This window comes from Podarcis vaucheri (genome assembly GCF_965113315.1).
Source record: "Podarcis vaucheri genome assembly, chromosome: 2".
NCBI classification, from domain to species: Eukaryota; Metazoa; Chordata; class Lepidosauria; order Squamata; family Lacertidae; genus Podarcis; species Podarcis vaucheri.
Window position 1 is genome coordinate 4,971,052 of NC_138760.1, and position 15,790 is coordinate 4,986,841.

A 15,790-nucleotide genomic window follows, 5' to 3' on the forward strand; every position below is an offset into this window, starting at 1 on the left:
GCTGGGGGACAGGTGCTGCTGCTCACAGGTCTGTGACTGGGGGCTTTCCACCTTCGCAGTTGGAGGCAGTTCCCTATGAAGACCAGCTGTTAGGAAGCACAAGTGGCAAGGGAGCTGCTGCCCTCATGTCGTGCTTGTGGACTTCCTAAACAGCAGCCACTGAGTACCACATCCCTAGTTCTAGCCACGAAGTTTCCTTATGCTAGCATGTGCACACATAGTCTCTCAGGAGAGCATGCCTAATGTGTCCCATCAGCCGCCTATTGCAGGACTGGGCCCAATAGCCATCAATGGGTCAACATTCTTCCAGCCAAGGCTCCAACCAGGAATCTCTTGTGGTGATCTACCAGAGGCTGCAGAGGAGGAGGGGGTAGGAACAGCTTTGTCCTCCCTGGTTCTGTTGTGATTTCACTTCTCCCTCCACCCCACTGCTGGTAGACCATTGGTTCCTTGTAACCTAAACTGAGCTATCAATGCTTCGTGCTCAGGGTCTTTGCTGGAACAATTGTCAGATTATCTATCTCCACACTGCAGCCAATGTGAGGCTTAATATGAAAACAAACCATTGGTCCAACTGTCTTCAGCCTTGGTTTCCCAGATGTTGTTGGGCTACTACTTCCATCATCTCTGACCATTCCCTAGGCTGACTGAAATAATGGGGGAAGAGCTCTGATCTCTAGTGGCTGGCAGTGGCTCTCAGGGGTTTCAGATAGGGATCTTGCACAGCCCCACCTGGGGACTGGACCCAGAACCTTTTGCAGGCAAAGCCTGGGCATTCTCACCAAGCCATAGCCCTGGCTGCTCCCCTCACAGTCCGCTGGCTTCCCTGTCCACTTGCCTGCCCTTCTGCTTGTTCCTAGTTGACTCTTCCCACATGAGCCTGCCCATATATTGAGGCCCCAGAATGGTCCCTCCAGATGCATTGGACTCCAGCTCCCATCACCCCAGAGAGGAGGGATTCTCAGGAGAGCAATGCCATGGCTGCCATGGGGAATGTGTGATTGCTTCACAGTCCTCACTTGGAAGGTCCTGCAAACCACCCCAATAAGGGTGACAGTCCTCTTTTAAAGGTGTGTCAGAGGAGAGTCCTCTCTTTTAAGGTGCCCTTTATGTGACTGTCCAGTCCAAGTCTAGCTTAAATATAAAGACCAATAAGAAAGGAGAGCAAGGGCCTAAAATTTCCCATCGCCAACAACACTTGGGCAGCTGAATGGGCAGACACACAGGTCATCTGGTCAAATTCTTCCCCACTATGATGAGATGTGTTGCATTTCTATTTAAATTCTAGCAGTTTTGTCTACAATATGCTGGGAAAGATGGAGGGCACAAGGAGAAGGGGACGACAGAGGATGAGATGGTTGGACAGTGTTCTCGAAGCTACAAACATGAGTCTGACCAAACTGCGGGAGGCAGTGGAAGACAGGAGTGCCTGGCGTGCTCTGGTCCATGGGGTCACGAAGAGTCGGACACGACTAAACGACTAAACAACAACAAAATGTCTACAGCTGGCATGCCAGCCTGGCTTCTCATTGTTTGGTCCTTCCCCAAAAACTCACCAGTGCCACCATCTTGCTCTGCGTTGATGCCAGGATGCTGTGTAGTATTTTCCAGGTGGGCTGTCCTTGTGCCAGGGGGCACTTCAATCATGTAGGTGGCAGGCACAAAGATGGGTCGCTTCTGCTTGGGCTGACCAAGCCGTCGCACCTGCCACCAGTCCTCATTGGCCTTGTGCATAAGCTGGAAGATCTCGCCTTCTTCAATGGTCACCTGCCTCCCATCCTCAGACTTATACTGGTAGTTGTAGAGGGCCTGCAGCATAACAGCGCCAGAGGGATTGTCCAGCGATGGTGTGCTCTGGCGGAGGTGGAACCCTTCCAGGAGCCGCCATCCTGCAAGCATCTCATCAGAACAGGATAGCCGTGAAGCGTCAGCGACTGCGTGCCAGAAGGAGCTCTGAGTTGTCACCTATGAAGGGGCACAACACTGAGAGGCTGAACACACAAATAGAAATATACCTTTTAGAGCACAGAAGATGCCAGTCCGCTTAGGCACATCTGCTGTAATCAACTGGTTGAATCATCATATACATGATGAAATATTAGTGAACTAAGAATGTTGAACACAGGAAGCGGACCAATACTGAATCCACCACTGGTCCATCTAGCTCAGGATAACTACACTGACTGTCAGGGGCTCTCTGGGGTTGGAGGCAGGACATTCTGTTCTGTCCCAGCCCTTCCTGAAGATGCCGGCGAATGACCTTCTGCCTGCAAAACAGATGTTCTATCATTAGTGATGGGTGGCTCTGTCCATTTTGGTTTCTCTCTGTTTCTCATTTTTCCCATCTTCAGTTCTCCACATTTCCACATTCGTTTGTAATTTCTTTAAAAATGAAAAAGTCCTCAAGAAAATCCACCAGCATTTTAGTGTTAATTTCCTCCTATTATTTACCTGTTTGTATGCAATTTTGCAATGCAATTTCCCCTTTAATTCTAGTATGCTTTTTTCACTAACATGTGCATTTTAGCCCAGTATATGCATTTTTGTGCACACCAGTTGGCTGGAGTACTGCATTGCAAAATTCAGGGAAGTGCAAATTTCAAAGAATGTCTGTGTTTCAGTTCTCAGATTGTTTCAGAAAGTGCAAATTAAGTAGGTTCAAGCTGAGTTGAAAATCTCCCCCATCCCATTATTATTATTATTATTATTGACAAGCCCTTAGTTTTGCAGGAAAGCACAGGAAATTCCTAGCAACCATTGGATTATAAATCCAGGCTTTTCTTCCTAGTGCTACAAAAGTCATAATATACATACACTGGCAATGAATTCCATAGGATAATTTCAATATGCATTGATGATTAGGCCTTTCCCTCTTGGAGTTAGTCCTCCTTCTCTGTCCCAAGACATCTTGCTTCTTCATTACATTTATATCCCCCTCTTCCCCTATAGAGGTTGTGGCTCCCTCCCCGTTTTATCCTCCCAACCATCCTATGGTGAGGCTGAGACACAACACTCAAGTCCATCCACACTTCTTCTTGACCCTAGCTTTCTAGGCACGGGTCCAAGCAGTGGCCAGGATGATGGGAGATGATGGGAGCAACATATGGAGCACCATAGGTTTCCTGTTATGTACTGAAGTTCTCACCCTGGGCCAGCAGGGGGATACTGTAGATAGTTATGCAAATAAGGGATCAAAAGTGACATTCAGTGATTGGATAGTTTTAGAAAATTGTTACAGTTACGTGGTACTGGAGCTCTATATAAGCAGGCTGACTGAACCCTTCAGTTCAGTTCTGTCCTGGTCTGTGAATAAACAAGGGCTGTTTGAAGAATCGCTGTGTCGTCTGATATGTTCACCCACAACTTAACATTTCCCACACCTCTCTAACCGCTACACCTACACCAAGCCACACACAGTTGCTAACAGTATATTGTTTCAATGGTCAGTTTACTTGCTTTTGAGATCTTTCTGCCTTGGCAAAAAAACGAAAACAAAAAACCCTGAACCATATCATAGCCACCACTGCATGTACACTAGACATTTAAAGCACATTACTGCCCTCCCCACAGAGCTATAATTCCCAACATCCTTAACAAACTACAGTTCCCAGGATTCTACAGGGGAAGCATTGTGCTTCACATGCATTGGACGGATGCAGCTCAGAGAGAACCAAGCCGGGAAAAGACAGTCCCGTGGCTCAGGAAGTGAGAATTGGATCTTCCTCCTCTATTGCAAACAAAGGGCTTCTCACGGACATGCTGAAACATGTGCCTTGTAGTTGGGAGTCTGTGGTTCCATTAGGGGCCGGTACATATGGCTTTCAGAATGCTGCTCAGACTGGAGAAGAAGGCGGCAGTGTCCCCACCAACTCCAGAAGTGTGACCTTTGTGCTTTCCAGTATGCCTGGCCCTGGAAAAGCAAAAGTTGCAGGAGTGTCCAAGTAGCTGTTGCAAGAGGAAGCAATACTGCTCTCGCAACTCATTGCAGAGAGTGAGTGCACAGCCATACAAACCAGACGATGTTCCCAGTGGGATTTGCTCAGCTCATAAAAACCATCACAGGGAGGCAGTTTCTAGAGCCCCAGACTCTCAAACAAACTAAGCTGACTTGTCTTCGTCTCGGTCCCCTTGGAATTCCTCACTATTCTTCTTGTCAGCATCTCTCCAACATGACCTTCAAGGTACATGATCCTCAGGGAGAAGAGTCGGTGGAGGAAGACTGGGAAAAATTTAAGGACTATTTGCAGAAGTACTGTAAAAATTTTTTTTTATAAGATTTTTATTTGGTTTTCTGCTTTTATAGAAACAAAACACACACAAAAAAAGACAAAAGACAAAGACATGTATAAAATCAGCAAATCCCGGTTTCATAACCTTGTTCCCTAACTTCCCCCCACCTCCCCTCGTGCATCCCAGTTTCAAGATTATATCAGCAAGTTGGTATTTCTCCTCTTAAGCATCTTATTTATCTTATTACTTCTTTTATAATAAAAATTGATTTTCCTAAGTTGGACTTAAGTTCTCTTCCATCGATTTTCATTTTATCTTAATTAAGAGTCATATTGACCAAACCTAAAAGTCTTAAGAGTTTTTAAGAATCTCCTCTTCCCTCCCTCCCATCCCCGGTTTATGTCCCTTCCAAATAAAAATCCAAATTCGAAATTCTCAGCCTGGGTTCCTCACGTCCGAGGCTTTCAAGTCTCTTTCAGTCCCTCTCCGCCTGTCCTGTTGGTAGTCCTTTATGTCAGTCGTCGGGTCTGGAAAAAGTTCTTTCACCATCAAAGTATATCCTCTTCCCACAAGGAGATTCAAAAGTAACTGCTGAAAAATTTCCACAAAGCCTGTATCTTCAAAATCAAAGTCCAAACGGAGGCCCCAACCATATTTCTTTATTTTAAATTCCTGTATTCCATTTTGTCCCGGAACCTCCTCCTTCTTCTTCTGTGTCTTTCGCAGACTTGTGGTGGGTATGTTCCCAGCGTCTCCTTGCTTGTGTTCCACAGATGTCAGCTTTTGGTTGTTGCTTCCCAAGATTACTTCTTCTTTTTCTTGTTGTTTAGTCTCTTCCACCTCTGTAGATATTGTTTCCCATTCAGCTGTGGATTCTTTCTCATTCAGGTCCTCAATACAAAGAGCAGAGTTGCCTGTTCCCAAGGTCATAGTCACAAGTTGTTTATTCATGGCCAAGCTCTGCTCTTGTAAGATTCCCACCAATTGAAACATCCTTTCGATTTCCACTAGTAACTTTCCTTCCACAGCCATTGTATCCATTGTAGTTTCACAAAATTCCCCCTAGGGGGAATCTGGTTACTTATTAGCTTTTTCACCAACAATCCTTTAACTAATTATTATTACTTTGTTTCCAACAGCTTTGACTCAATTGTAACTCGTCTTAGTCCAGAGGGATCTTAAATAGCAATTTTTCCACTTTAAACCGCCCGTTTGGCAGCTTTGACAGCTGTCAAACTCCGCAGCTCTTACACAGGCAGAAAGGCAGGACGTTCCCGAGCCCGGGAGGGGGGGTTGTTTAAAACAAAAGGAAGGTTTCCAAAACTCCACTCTCCAGCCCAAAATTTTCTTTAGCTAAATCTTGAAAGTTAGTGTCCTTTTTAACTCACCCCACCAAGGGTAGGCTCTCCAGCTTAGCTCTTGTATCGTTGCTTAGATCGTCTGCAAGGGGGGGGGGTGCGGACTTCCTTTTAGCACACCCCCCGGTCGTCTCAAATTCACAGGATAATATTCTTAAAGTCCAATTCCGTCTTACTCACGGGTGATTCTTTCGATCCAAATTTCAAGGAAGGAAGTCAGCGCTCTCTGGTCATGGCTCGCGGCTTCGCTCCACCGAGGTAGCGATCGACTCTCAGTGCCACGCCACCCCCGTATCCCCTCCGCAGCCTTTAAAAAGGCTCTTCGCGAATCAGGGGGGGCGCTTAAGGCACCCGCCGAGTCTTCAGTCCGCAGGCTTCCGCGCCTGCGGTTTTTAAGGGTCCCCGCGTCGCCGGCGCGGCAAAGACCCGTCCTCGGTAGGGCCGATTCCCTCTGCAGCTCGGAGGGAACCCGCCATTTCCAGATCGCGTCAACCCGGAAGACCCCCAGAAGTACTGTAAAATTAAGGAAGGTTAAATTGACGTCTGATGGAAAATAAGTGGTATTGGTAAAAAGATTTCTAAGAAAATGTAAATAGGGATTGATAATTGGAAAATTGATATTTATAACAGCTTAACATCTTGAGTGAGGATAAATGCCAGAGGGTAAGGATTTGCTGAATTTAATATCTGAACTGGAATACAAAATGAGAGGTGTGAGGAGGTCAAGAAACTAGTGAAGGAAGTACAAGATTTGAAATTACTAATCTATTTCCTGTTTTGCTTTTTGGGTTTTTCTTTTTGTCCTTTTTTCTTTTTTGTATTTTTATGTGTTTTGTTTTTTGTATTTTTATATTTTTGTAGTTTTTTCTTTATGTTTAAATGTTGGAATTTTTTATTATCTGTGAAACCTTAATAAATATTATTATAAAAAAAACAAGGTACAAGATACTTGTACCTTGTTCTTCGTAGGTACATGTTCTTCGTAGACCAATCTATGCATATTCCATCTAGATGAGGAGTGGTCACCCTGGAAATTGCACAGGGCAGCTGCGCAGCCTGTCCTGAGCCTGCCTGCCTGCCTACCTGAGGGAAGCCAGTGTGCGTGGTGGTGGCAGCTGGCCACAGAGGGCAACCAAAGGCCTCCTTCCCTTACTCTGGCAGCAGCCCTGAGCAATTTCTGGGCAGCAGCTCCGAGCAAGGTGAAGTCAATCTATTTATTTATTTATTCCACAGTGACCCACATAAATGTGGTCACGTGCAAGTGGGATGCACGTGAGCAGGTGGGGCAGTGATTGATAGATGTTGTTGTTGTTTAGTCGTTTAGTCATGTCCGCCTCTTCGTGACCCCATGGACCAGAGCACTCCAGGCACTCCTGTCTTCCACCACCTCCCGCAGTTTGGTCAGGCTCATGTTTGTAGCTTTGAGAACACTCTCCAACCATCTAGTCCTCTGTCGTCCCCTTCTCTTTGTGCCCTCCATCTTTCCCAACATCAGGGTCCTTTCCAGGGAGTCTTCTCTTCTCATGAGGTGGCCAAAGTATTGGAGTCTCAGCTTCACGATCTGTCCTTCCAGTAAGCACTCAGGGCTGATTTCCTTAAGAATGGATAGGTTTGATCTTCTTGAGGTCCATGGGACTCTCAAGAGTCTCCTCCAGCACCATAATTCAAAAGCATCAATTCTTCGGCGATCAGCCTTCTTTATGGTCCAGCTCTCACTTCCATACATCACTACTGGGAAAACCATGGCTTTAACTATACAGACCTCTTTTGGCAAGGTGATGTCTCTGCTTTTTAAGATGCTGAGATAGATAGATAGATAGATAGATAGATAGATAGATAGATAGATAGATGATGATAGATAGATAGATAGATAGATGATAGATAGATAGATAGATAGAGAGTGTGTGTGTGTGTGTGTGTGTGTGTTTGTGTGTGTGTGTGTAAAATATGCAACAAGCAGTTGTTCTGTAGTGCAAAGGTTCATGTCCACCCTTGGGCCACTCTCTGAGGGCCACTTTCCAGCGATAGTTGAGGCACAAAGTAGGTGCCTCAACTTAATCACTCATACAAACAGGCAAGGGGTTTAAGCTGCAATTGCTGTCCTTTATTCACTCAGTTTTGACAGAGCATCCAAACAACTTTATCCAGTATCTTATCCTCCAGCTGCCTTCCAACCAAATTTATGGGAATTTTAAAAAAAATACATAAAACATGCTTGTTGAGCCAGCCTGCCTAGAGCGGACAGGCAAAGCAATAGTTCAAAGCTAATGAGTCTTTAAATAAAAGCTTCCTGCTTGCAGGTTCTGCTGTTTCATTGCTTCCTGTTGAATTTAGGCTTTACACACACTATACATTTAAAATATAGCCCATGCCAAATAATCATAGGAACTGTAATTTGTTAAGGGTGCTGGGAATTGCAGTTCTGTGCAGAGTAAGCTGCAGTTCCCATGATTCTTTGGGGATGAGAATGTGCTTTAAATGTATGGTGGATACTCAGCCATGGTAGAATGGCAAGAATGGCCTCTTAATTAGCTGTTGAAAAGCTTCTCTGAATTGCCTTTTAATGCCAGTCCTGTTCCTACTTTAATTGTTGATTTCCTCTCACTCCACGCCCCCCCCGCCCCATTCTAATGCAGGGTGCCTTAACCCTATACAAAAGTTTTCACCTCGCAGTTACTAAGGGCTTAAGGACTCCAGTCGGTGTGAAGCTGTGCAGAGAAAGAACACAACAACTGGATAGCTCAGCTGGTGAGAATGTGGTGCTGATAATCATAGAATCATAGAATCATAGAATCATAGAGTTGGAAGAGACCACAAGGGCCATCGAGTCCAACCCCCTGCCAAGCAGGAAACACCATCAGAGCACTCCTGACATATGGTTGTCAAGCCTCTGCTCCAAAGTAGGAGACTCCACCACACTCCTTGGCAGCAAATTCCACTGTCGAACAGCTCTTACTGTCAGGAAGTTCTTCCTAATGTTTAGGTGGAATCTTCTTTCTTGTAGTTTGGATCCATTGCTCCGTGTCCGCTTCTCCGGAGCAGCAGAAAACAACCTTTCTCCCTCCTCTATGTGACATCCTTTTATATATTTGAACATGGCTATCATATCACCCCTTAACCTCCTCTTCTCCAGGCTAAACATGCCCAGCTCCCTTAGCCGTTCCTCATAAGGCATCGTTTCCAGGCCTTTGACCATTTTGGTTGCCCTCCTCTGGACACGTTCCAGTTTGTCAGTGTCCTTCTTGAATTGTGGTGCCCAGAACTGGACACAGTACTCCAGGTGTGGTCTGACCAGAGCAGAATACAGTGGCACTATTACTTCCCTTGATCTAGATGCTATACTCCTATTGATGCAGCCCAGAATTGCATTGGCTTTTTTAGCTGCCGCGTCACACTGTTGGCTCATGTCAAGTTTGTGGTCAACCAAGACTCCTAGATCCTTTTCACATGTACTGCTCTCAAGCCAGGTGTCCCCCATCTTGTATTTGTGCCTCTCATTTTTTTTGCCCAAGTGCAATACTTTACATTTCTCCCTGTTAAAATTCATCTTGTTTATTTTTGCCCAGTTCTCTAATCTGTCAAGGTCGTTTTGAAGTGTGATCCTGTCCTCTGGGGTGTTAGCCACCCCTCCCAGTTTGGTGTCATCTGCAAATTTGATCAGGATGCCCTTGAGTCCATCATCCAAGTCGTTGATAATGCCAAGGACCAGGTTGTGGCTTTGGACCCCTGCATATTCCTGCTTTCCAGAGGGTTGGACTAGATGATTCTCAGGGTCCCTTCCAGCTCTATGATCAAACAGTAGTGTTTTGTAACCAAGTACAGAAGTGGTTCCAATTACCGGTAGCAAGGACTGCAGGCCCCTGTTTTTCAAAAGCCAAGCCATGGACCTCCTACTTTTGAAAATGCTGGTCTCTCTTTGGTAGTTTTTGTTATGTGGATGGTGCCACTGCCACTATCCCCCCCCCCAATATTTCTCAGTGCAAAATGGGAGCTGTCATTTTAAATTTCCTGCAAAGAGATGCTACAATCAGGGGCACTGTGGAAAATTTAAAATGGCAGTTTGCCAATCCAGCCTCCAGCATACGGGATGGGGGAGGGACACGCTGGCAATGGGCCTGCCATTAAGCCATAGACTAGCACCCCCTACCCCCCACAAGTCTCTCACTACAAGAAAATCAACCCTATAAAAGAAAATCAACCCCAAGAAAGTTAACCCCACTAAAACGTCTTGCTGCTTATATAAAAGTGGGGACAAGTGTGACACAATGTTCCATAGGAGCTAGGAGAAATCACAGAGTCCCACCTCCTAGATTTAAGTTCATGGGTCCTTTCTCCCATCCAATTCATGAAATCCCTTTGCATTCTCAAGAGATGAAGACAGAACCTGAATTCATAAATCTCTCCCACCAATCCACAAGAATAGAAGCACACAATCATGGCACCAGATCAACCGTGTATAAGAATTAAGTTTACCTGACTTCACATCACAACGAAAGATGACGTTCCTGAGAGTGACTCTTTCGCTCCTGGATCTGCTCTCCTGTCCTTTCTATCCCTCGTGTCGGTGGGGTGTGAAAGATGAAGCATTTCCCTTCTTTAAAAGAATTCAGTGCGCTGAGCACAAAGCGCAGGTATCGCACATCCGCTTTCGCAGGGGTTAATGGTTTCCTATCGGCAGCGAGCTGCTTTGTTCACTTGCCCCACGATAAGGCAGGAAGGAGGCACTGTCTCTCTGACCCACAACCCCATAAATCAAACCTACACGGAGTTTTAAAAAACTTTTTTAAAAATAAAGATTGTAGCCTTGTTGTGTGTGCATGAAACAAATTATTACTGAAGCAAGAAGACCTGCTGAAACCAGCAAGACAAGGGTTGCATGCTGTCTTTTCAATACATCCCTCTTAAGTCTGTGGAGGATGCTTCCGAAAGCAGATGTGGTTGAGAGCGCACTGCGCGGTTGCAGCCTAGGCACACCTTCAATGGGAGAGCACACCCACCGAAAGTGGGCTTAGTTCAGGCAGATCATAGGCTTCAGTCTAGAAACACAGGATACTGCCTTACACTGAGTCAGTATTGTCTACACTGACTGGCAGTGGCTCTCCAGCCTTTCAGGCAGGGAACATACATTCCCGGCCCTACCTGTGGATGTCAGGGACTGAACTAGAGACCTTCTGCATGGCCTTGTAAATCATACACCTCATGTTTCATTAACAGAATATTCAGCCTCTACAAAAATCCACCAACAGCAGTCTTTAGTCCCCTGCATCCTTTTGCTCCTGCCACTAACTCCATTCTTGGGAAATCTGGACTGGATGCAATGTAAATACCAAATTCTATTGTTATTTCTCGTTGCTCTGTGAAGAACATTAAAAAATAAATAGAATGAGGTGAGTGAGAGACCAAAGGTGAGAGCTCAGAGAAATTCATTCCATAAATTGATTTATTTGAAAGATGAGTCCCTGTATACAGTAATAGAAAATACACTCTGCCTATGTTCAGATGGGAAATGGGAGTGCCTGATCACCTCATCTGTCTCCTGCGAAATCTCTATGTGGGACAAGAAGCTACAGTTAGAACTGGATATGGAACAACTGATTGGTTCCAAATTGGGAAAGGAGTACGGCAAGGCTGTATATTGTCTCCCTGCTTATTTAACTTATATGCAGAATTCATAATGCGAAAGGCTGGGCTGGATGAATCCCAAGCCGGAATTAAGATTGCCGGAAGAAATATCAACAACCTCAGATATGCAGATGACACAACCTTGATGGCAGAAAGTGAAGAGGAATTAAAGAACCTTTTAATGAGGGTGAAAGAGGAGAGCGCAAAATATGGTCTGAAGCTCAACATCAAAAAAACGAAGATCATGGCCACTGGACCCATCACCTCCTGGCAAATAGATGGGGAAGAAATGGAGGCAGTGAGAGATTTTACTTTCTTGGGCTCCATGATCAGTGCAGATGGTGACAGCAGTCACGAAATTAAAAGACGCCTGCTCCTTGGGAGAAGGGCGATGGCAAACCTAGACAACATCTTAAAAAGCAGAGACATCACCTTGCCAACAAAGGTCCGTATAGTAAAAGCCATGGTTTTCCCAGTAGTGATGTATGGAAGTGAGAGCTGGACCATAAAGAAGGCTGATCGCCGAAGAATTGATGCTTTTGAATTATGGTGCTGGAGGAGACTCTTGAGAGTCCCATGGACTGCAAGAAGATCAAACCTCTCCATTCTGAAGGAAATCAGCCCTGAGTGCTCACTGGAAGGACAGATCGTGAAGCTGAGGCTCCAATACTTTGGCCACCTCATGAGAAGAGAAGACTCCCTGGAAAAGACCCTGATGTTGGGAAAGATGGAGGGCACAAGGAGAAGGGGACGACAGAGAATGAGATGGTTGGATGGCGTTCTTGAAGCTACTAGCATGAGTTTGATCAAACTGCGGGAGGCAGTGGAGGACAGAAGTGCCTGGCGTGCTCTGGTCCATGGGGTCACGAAGAGTCGGACACGACTAAACGACTAAACAACAACAATGTTCAGATACTCAGTGTCCTTGCTGATTTGTTAAAATGGAAGCTGGTTTCATTATTAGAGAATCATAGAATCTTAGAGCTGGAAGGGATCCAAGGGTCATCTAGTCCAAGCCCCTGCAATGCAGGGATCTCAGCTAAAGCACCAATGACAGATGGCCATCCAACCTCTGCTTAATAACCTCCAAAGAAGAAGAGTCCACAACCTTGCAAGGGAGTCCGCTCCACTATTACTTACTATTACACTATTACTATTACTTCCCTTGATCTGGACTCTATACTTCTGTTGATGCAGCCAAGAATAGTGTTAGCTTTTTTTGCTGCTGCATCACACTGTTGACTCATATTAAGCTTGTGGTCCACCAATAACCCTAGATCCTTTTCACAAGTACTGTGAGTAAGCCAAGTGTCCCCCATCTTATATTTGTGCATCTGATTCTTTCTGCCTAAGTGCAGAACCTTACATTTGTTCCTATTGAAACTCATTTTGTTTAGCTTGTGCCCAGTTCCCCAATCTATTAAGGTCATTCTGAATTCTGATTCTGTTTTCTATGGCATTAGCTACCCCTCCCAGTTTGGTGTCACCTGCAAATTTGATGAGCATCCCCTCAATTCCTTCACCCAAGTCATTTATAAAGACGTTGAACAACAATGGGCCCAGGACAGAACCCTGCAGCACCCCACTTGTCACTTTTTCCAAGGATGACGAGGAACCATTAATGAGTACTCTTTGAGTTTGGTTAGCCAGCCAGCTACAAATCCAACTAAGTTACCTTGTTCAACTCACATTTTACCAGCTTCCTCACGAGAATATCATGGGGGACTTTGTCAAAAGCCTTACTGAAATCAAGGTACACTATGTCCACAGCATTTCCCTGATCCACTATGTTTGTAATCCCATTTCAAAAAGTAAAAACCAGGACACTCCTAAATTGTTGAACTTTTTTTAGTCAAACCCCAAAGTTGTTGAGCTGTTTTACGAAAACACCAAAAAAAGTGCGATATTTTGATTGCTTAAGATTAAGGCCAAAGCTCTGCCTTTCACAAATTCTCCCTGGACGTCAATCCCGCCTTTGAAATCCGCCTTCCACATGTCAGTTTAATTTGTTTTCTGTATAAAAAGTCTCCCATCTCAATCCAAGCAAAACTGGATTTTGTCATTTTATATAAAATATGATGCAAAAAATGCATTTTTCCCTCCAAAACAATTCTTTCACCTTGCTATTATTATTTCCTCCTGTGGCTTTCATGCAAACACCCTGTGCTTTGATCTCCACAACTGTAAACCAGAGATCTAGAATCAAACAGGAAGCTAGCGGAGTTATTGTCTTCCAGCCTCTGCAAAAGTCAACCATCACAGTCCTTCCTGCCTAAAACAGAACTCATTTTCAATCTAGCCTAACTTCCAATGTAAAAGTTAGAGAGAGTACTGTAAGAGTTGCCCAACGACAAGAGACACTCTGCGCTCTTAGATGAAAATTCTGTTCAGTGGATTTGGAGAAGTGGATTCTCCTACACAACACCTATGCCATAAAATAAATATGTGCCTACACAGAAGTAAGCCCCATTCAGTTCAGTTGGTCTTACAGAGCTGCCGTTTGCATGCTTACTCAGAAGTAAGCTCCACTGTATTCAATGGAGCTTGTAAGTGTGCATAGTGTTGCAGTCCTACTTACACCCCTCAGTAAATCAGTATAGGATGCAGTCTTGGTCTTTAAGGTGTCAAGAGATCCTTTCTTGCTTCTGTCCCATTCACAGCTTCCAAATGCTCACTGGAAGTTTATGCTGTAAGTTTCTCTCTACTTCTCTCTCTCTCTCTCTCTCTCTCTCTCTCTCTCTCTCTCTGTGCATATTACAAAGAGGTGGGGGAATGGGGAGAAAGAATATCTCCACCTTATGGTGAAAGTCCTGGGTAGCCTTTGGTTCTTCCTGAAACTTTTCTCAGGGTGTGCCTCCTGCCCTCCTCATCCAGTGGCTAAATTGGTGGCTACCTGGAAAAGGGGCTTTTAAAAAACCTGGGAAGAAATGGAGGCAGTGAGAGATTTTACTTTCTTGGGCTCCATCATCACTGCAGATGGTGACAGCAGCCACGAAATTAAAAGACGCCTGCTTCTTGGGAGAAAAGCAATGACATACCTAGACAGCATCTTAAAAAGTAGAGACATAACCTTGCCAACAAAGGTCCGTATAGTAAAAACTATGGTTTTCTCAGTTAGTGATGTATGGAAGTGAGAGCTGGACCATAAAGAAGGCTGATCGCCGAAGAATTGATGCTTTTAAATTATGGTGCTGGAGGAGACTCTTGAGAGTCCCATGGACTGCAAGAAGATCAGACGTATCCATTCTTAAGGAAATCAGCCCTGAGTGCTCACTGGAAGGACAGACCCTGAAGCTGAGGCTCCAATACTTTGGCCACCTCATGAGAAGAGAAGACTCCCTGGAAAAGACCCTGATGTTGGGAAAGATGGAGGGCACAAGGAGAAGGGGACGACAGAGGACAAGATGGTTGGATAGTGTTCTCGAGGCTACCAGCATGAATTTGACCAAACTGCGGGAGGCAGTGGAAGACAGAAGTGCCTGGCGTGCTCTGGTCCATGGGGTCACGAAGAGGCGGACACGACTAAACGACTAAACAACAAGTAACCTGGACATACAAACTCACTCGGCACTTGTGCTATTATGTCATGTGCCAGGTTAAGGCTCCCTCTTAATTGACCACCACTTTTAATGGAAAGGCTTCTAAGACATGTTTCCTAGACTTTTGGGCTTTCTTGGCTACTGCTTCACTAACATTCATTTCCTGTTTGGTTGGTTCTTACATTACGTTCTGCTGTTCTAAATTTTCTACCTCCGCTGTCAGAGACAGTGCGCCTCTGAAAGCTAGTTGCTGGGAATCAAAAGGTGCGCAGGAAGAGTGGCTGTTGCCATTAATTCAACAGATCAAGAAGGTAATGTGCATAATTAGATGCAGTAAATAGGTATGGGATTATTTCCATAATCAGACCCATATGCAGTATGGCAGCACCAAGATTTTGGAACTCCCTGGCTATTGATATCAGACATGTGGCAATTTAGCTTTTTGAATGTTTCTTTTAGTGATAATGTTATCTATCTATCTATCTAAACACATAATGATATCACATCAGCACAAATATTCTAATCGAATGAGATTGTATGGGAATAATACGGAATAAGATACAATCTTGCTTAAAATGTATATAGGAAGTGCAGTGTAAGCGATGGAAGTCAGTCAATGAAATTTTATTAATATTTTCATATTGAGATATTTGTAGAATAAATTTGGAAAAAATCTTCCAACTTTTCTTTTTTTTTCCTTTTTCCTTTTCTTCTTTTTTCTTTTTATATGTGTGCTTATCTGAAATATATATGCATGTATGTACTTGCAATATTTTGCTTATATTTTGTAATAATTATGTTAAATAAATTAAATTTTAAAAATTTTAAAAATCCCAACTAAAAAAAAAATACCACATCAGCGTATTCGTGTGCATAAGCACGTACGTACGCACGCATGCGCACAAACTCCCTGTCTGCTCCTCCTTTTCCGACTCGGCTTCCCTTTCCTTTCCCTCTCGCGTCTGTCGCGACAACTTCCCGTCCCGTGCGCAATGCATGCTGGGGGTGGTAGTTCCGGGTGCCTGCCTGCGTGCGTGCCCC

At 44.6% G+C, this 15,790-nt stretch overlaps 1 protein-coding gene across 2 annotated transcripts in view; it reads right to left on the bottom strand.

The window, feature by feature from the left end:
* ARHGAP9 (Rho GTPase activating protein 9) overlaps nt 1–10,364 on the bottom strand; it is a 32,840-nt gene extending 22,476 nt beyond the window's left edge. The window contains exons 1-2 of one of the 2 annotated variants that reach the window (XM_082208293.1): nt 10,062–10,364; nt 1,557–1,965 (exon numbers count right to left, since the gene is read on the bottom strand). In XM_082208293.1, coding sequence (XP_082064419.1) covers nt 1,557–1,899 — 343 coding nt within the window. In that variant the 5' untranslated portion in view covers nt 1,900–1,965; nt 10,062–10,364. Of the gene's footprint in view, nt 1–1,556; nt 1,992–10,061 lie in introns of both variants that reach the window. The other variant, XM_082208294.1, reaches the window with a different exon arrangement.
* Between the last annotated feature and the right edge of the window lie 5,426 nt (nt 10,365–15,790).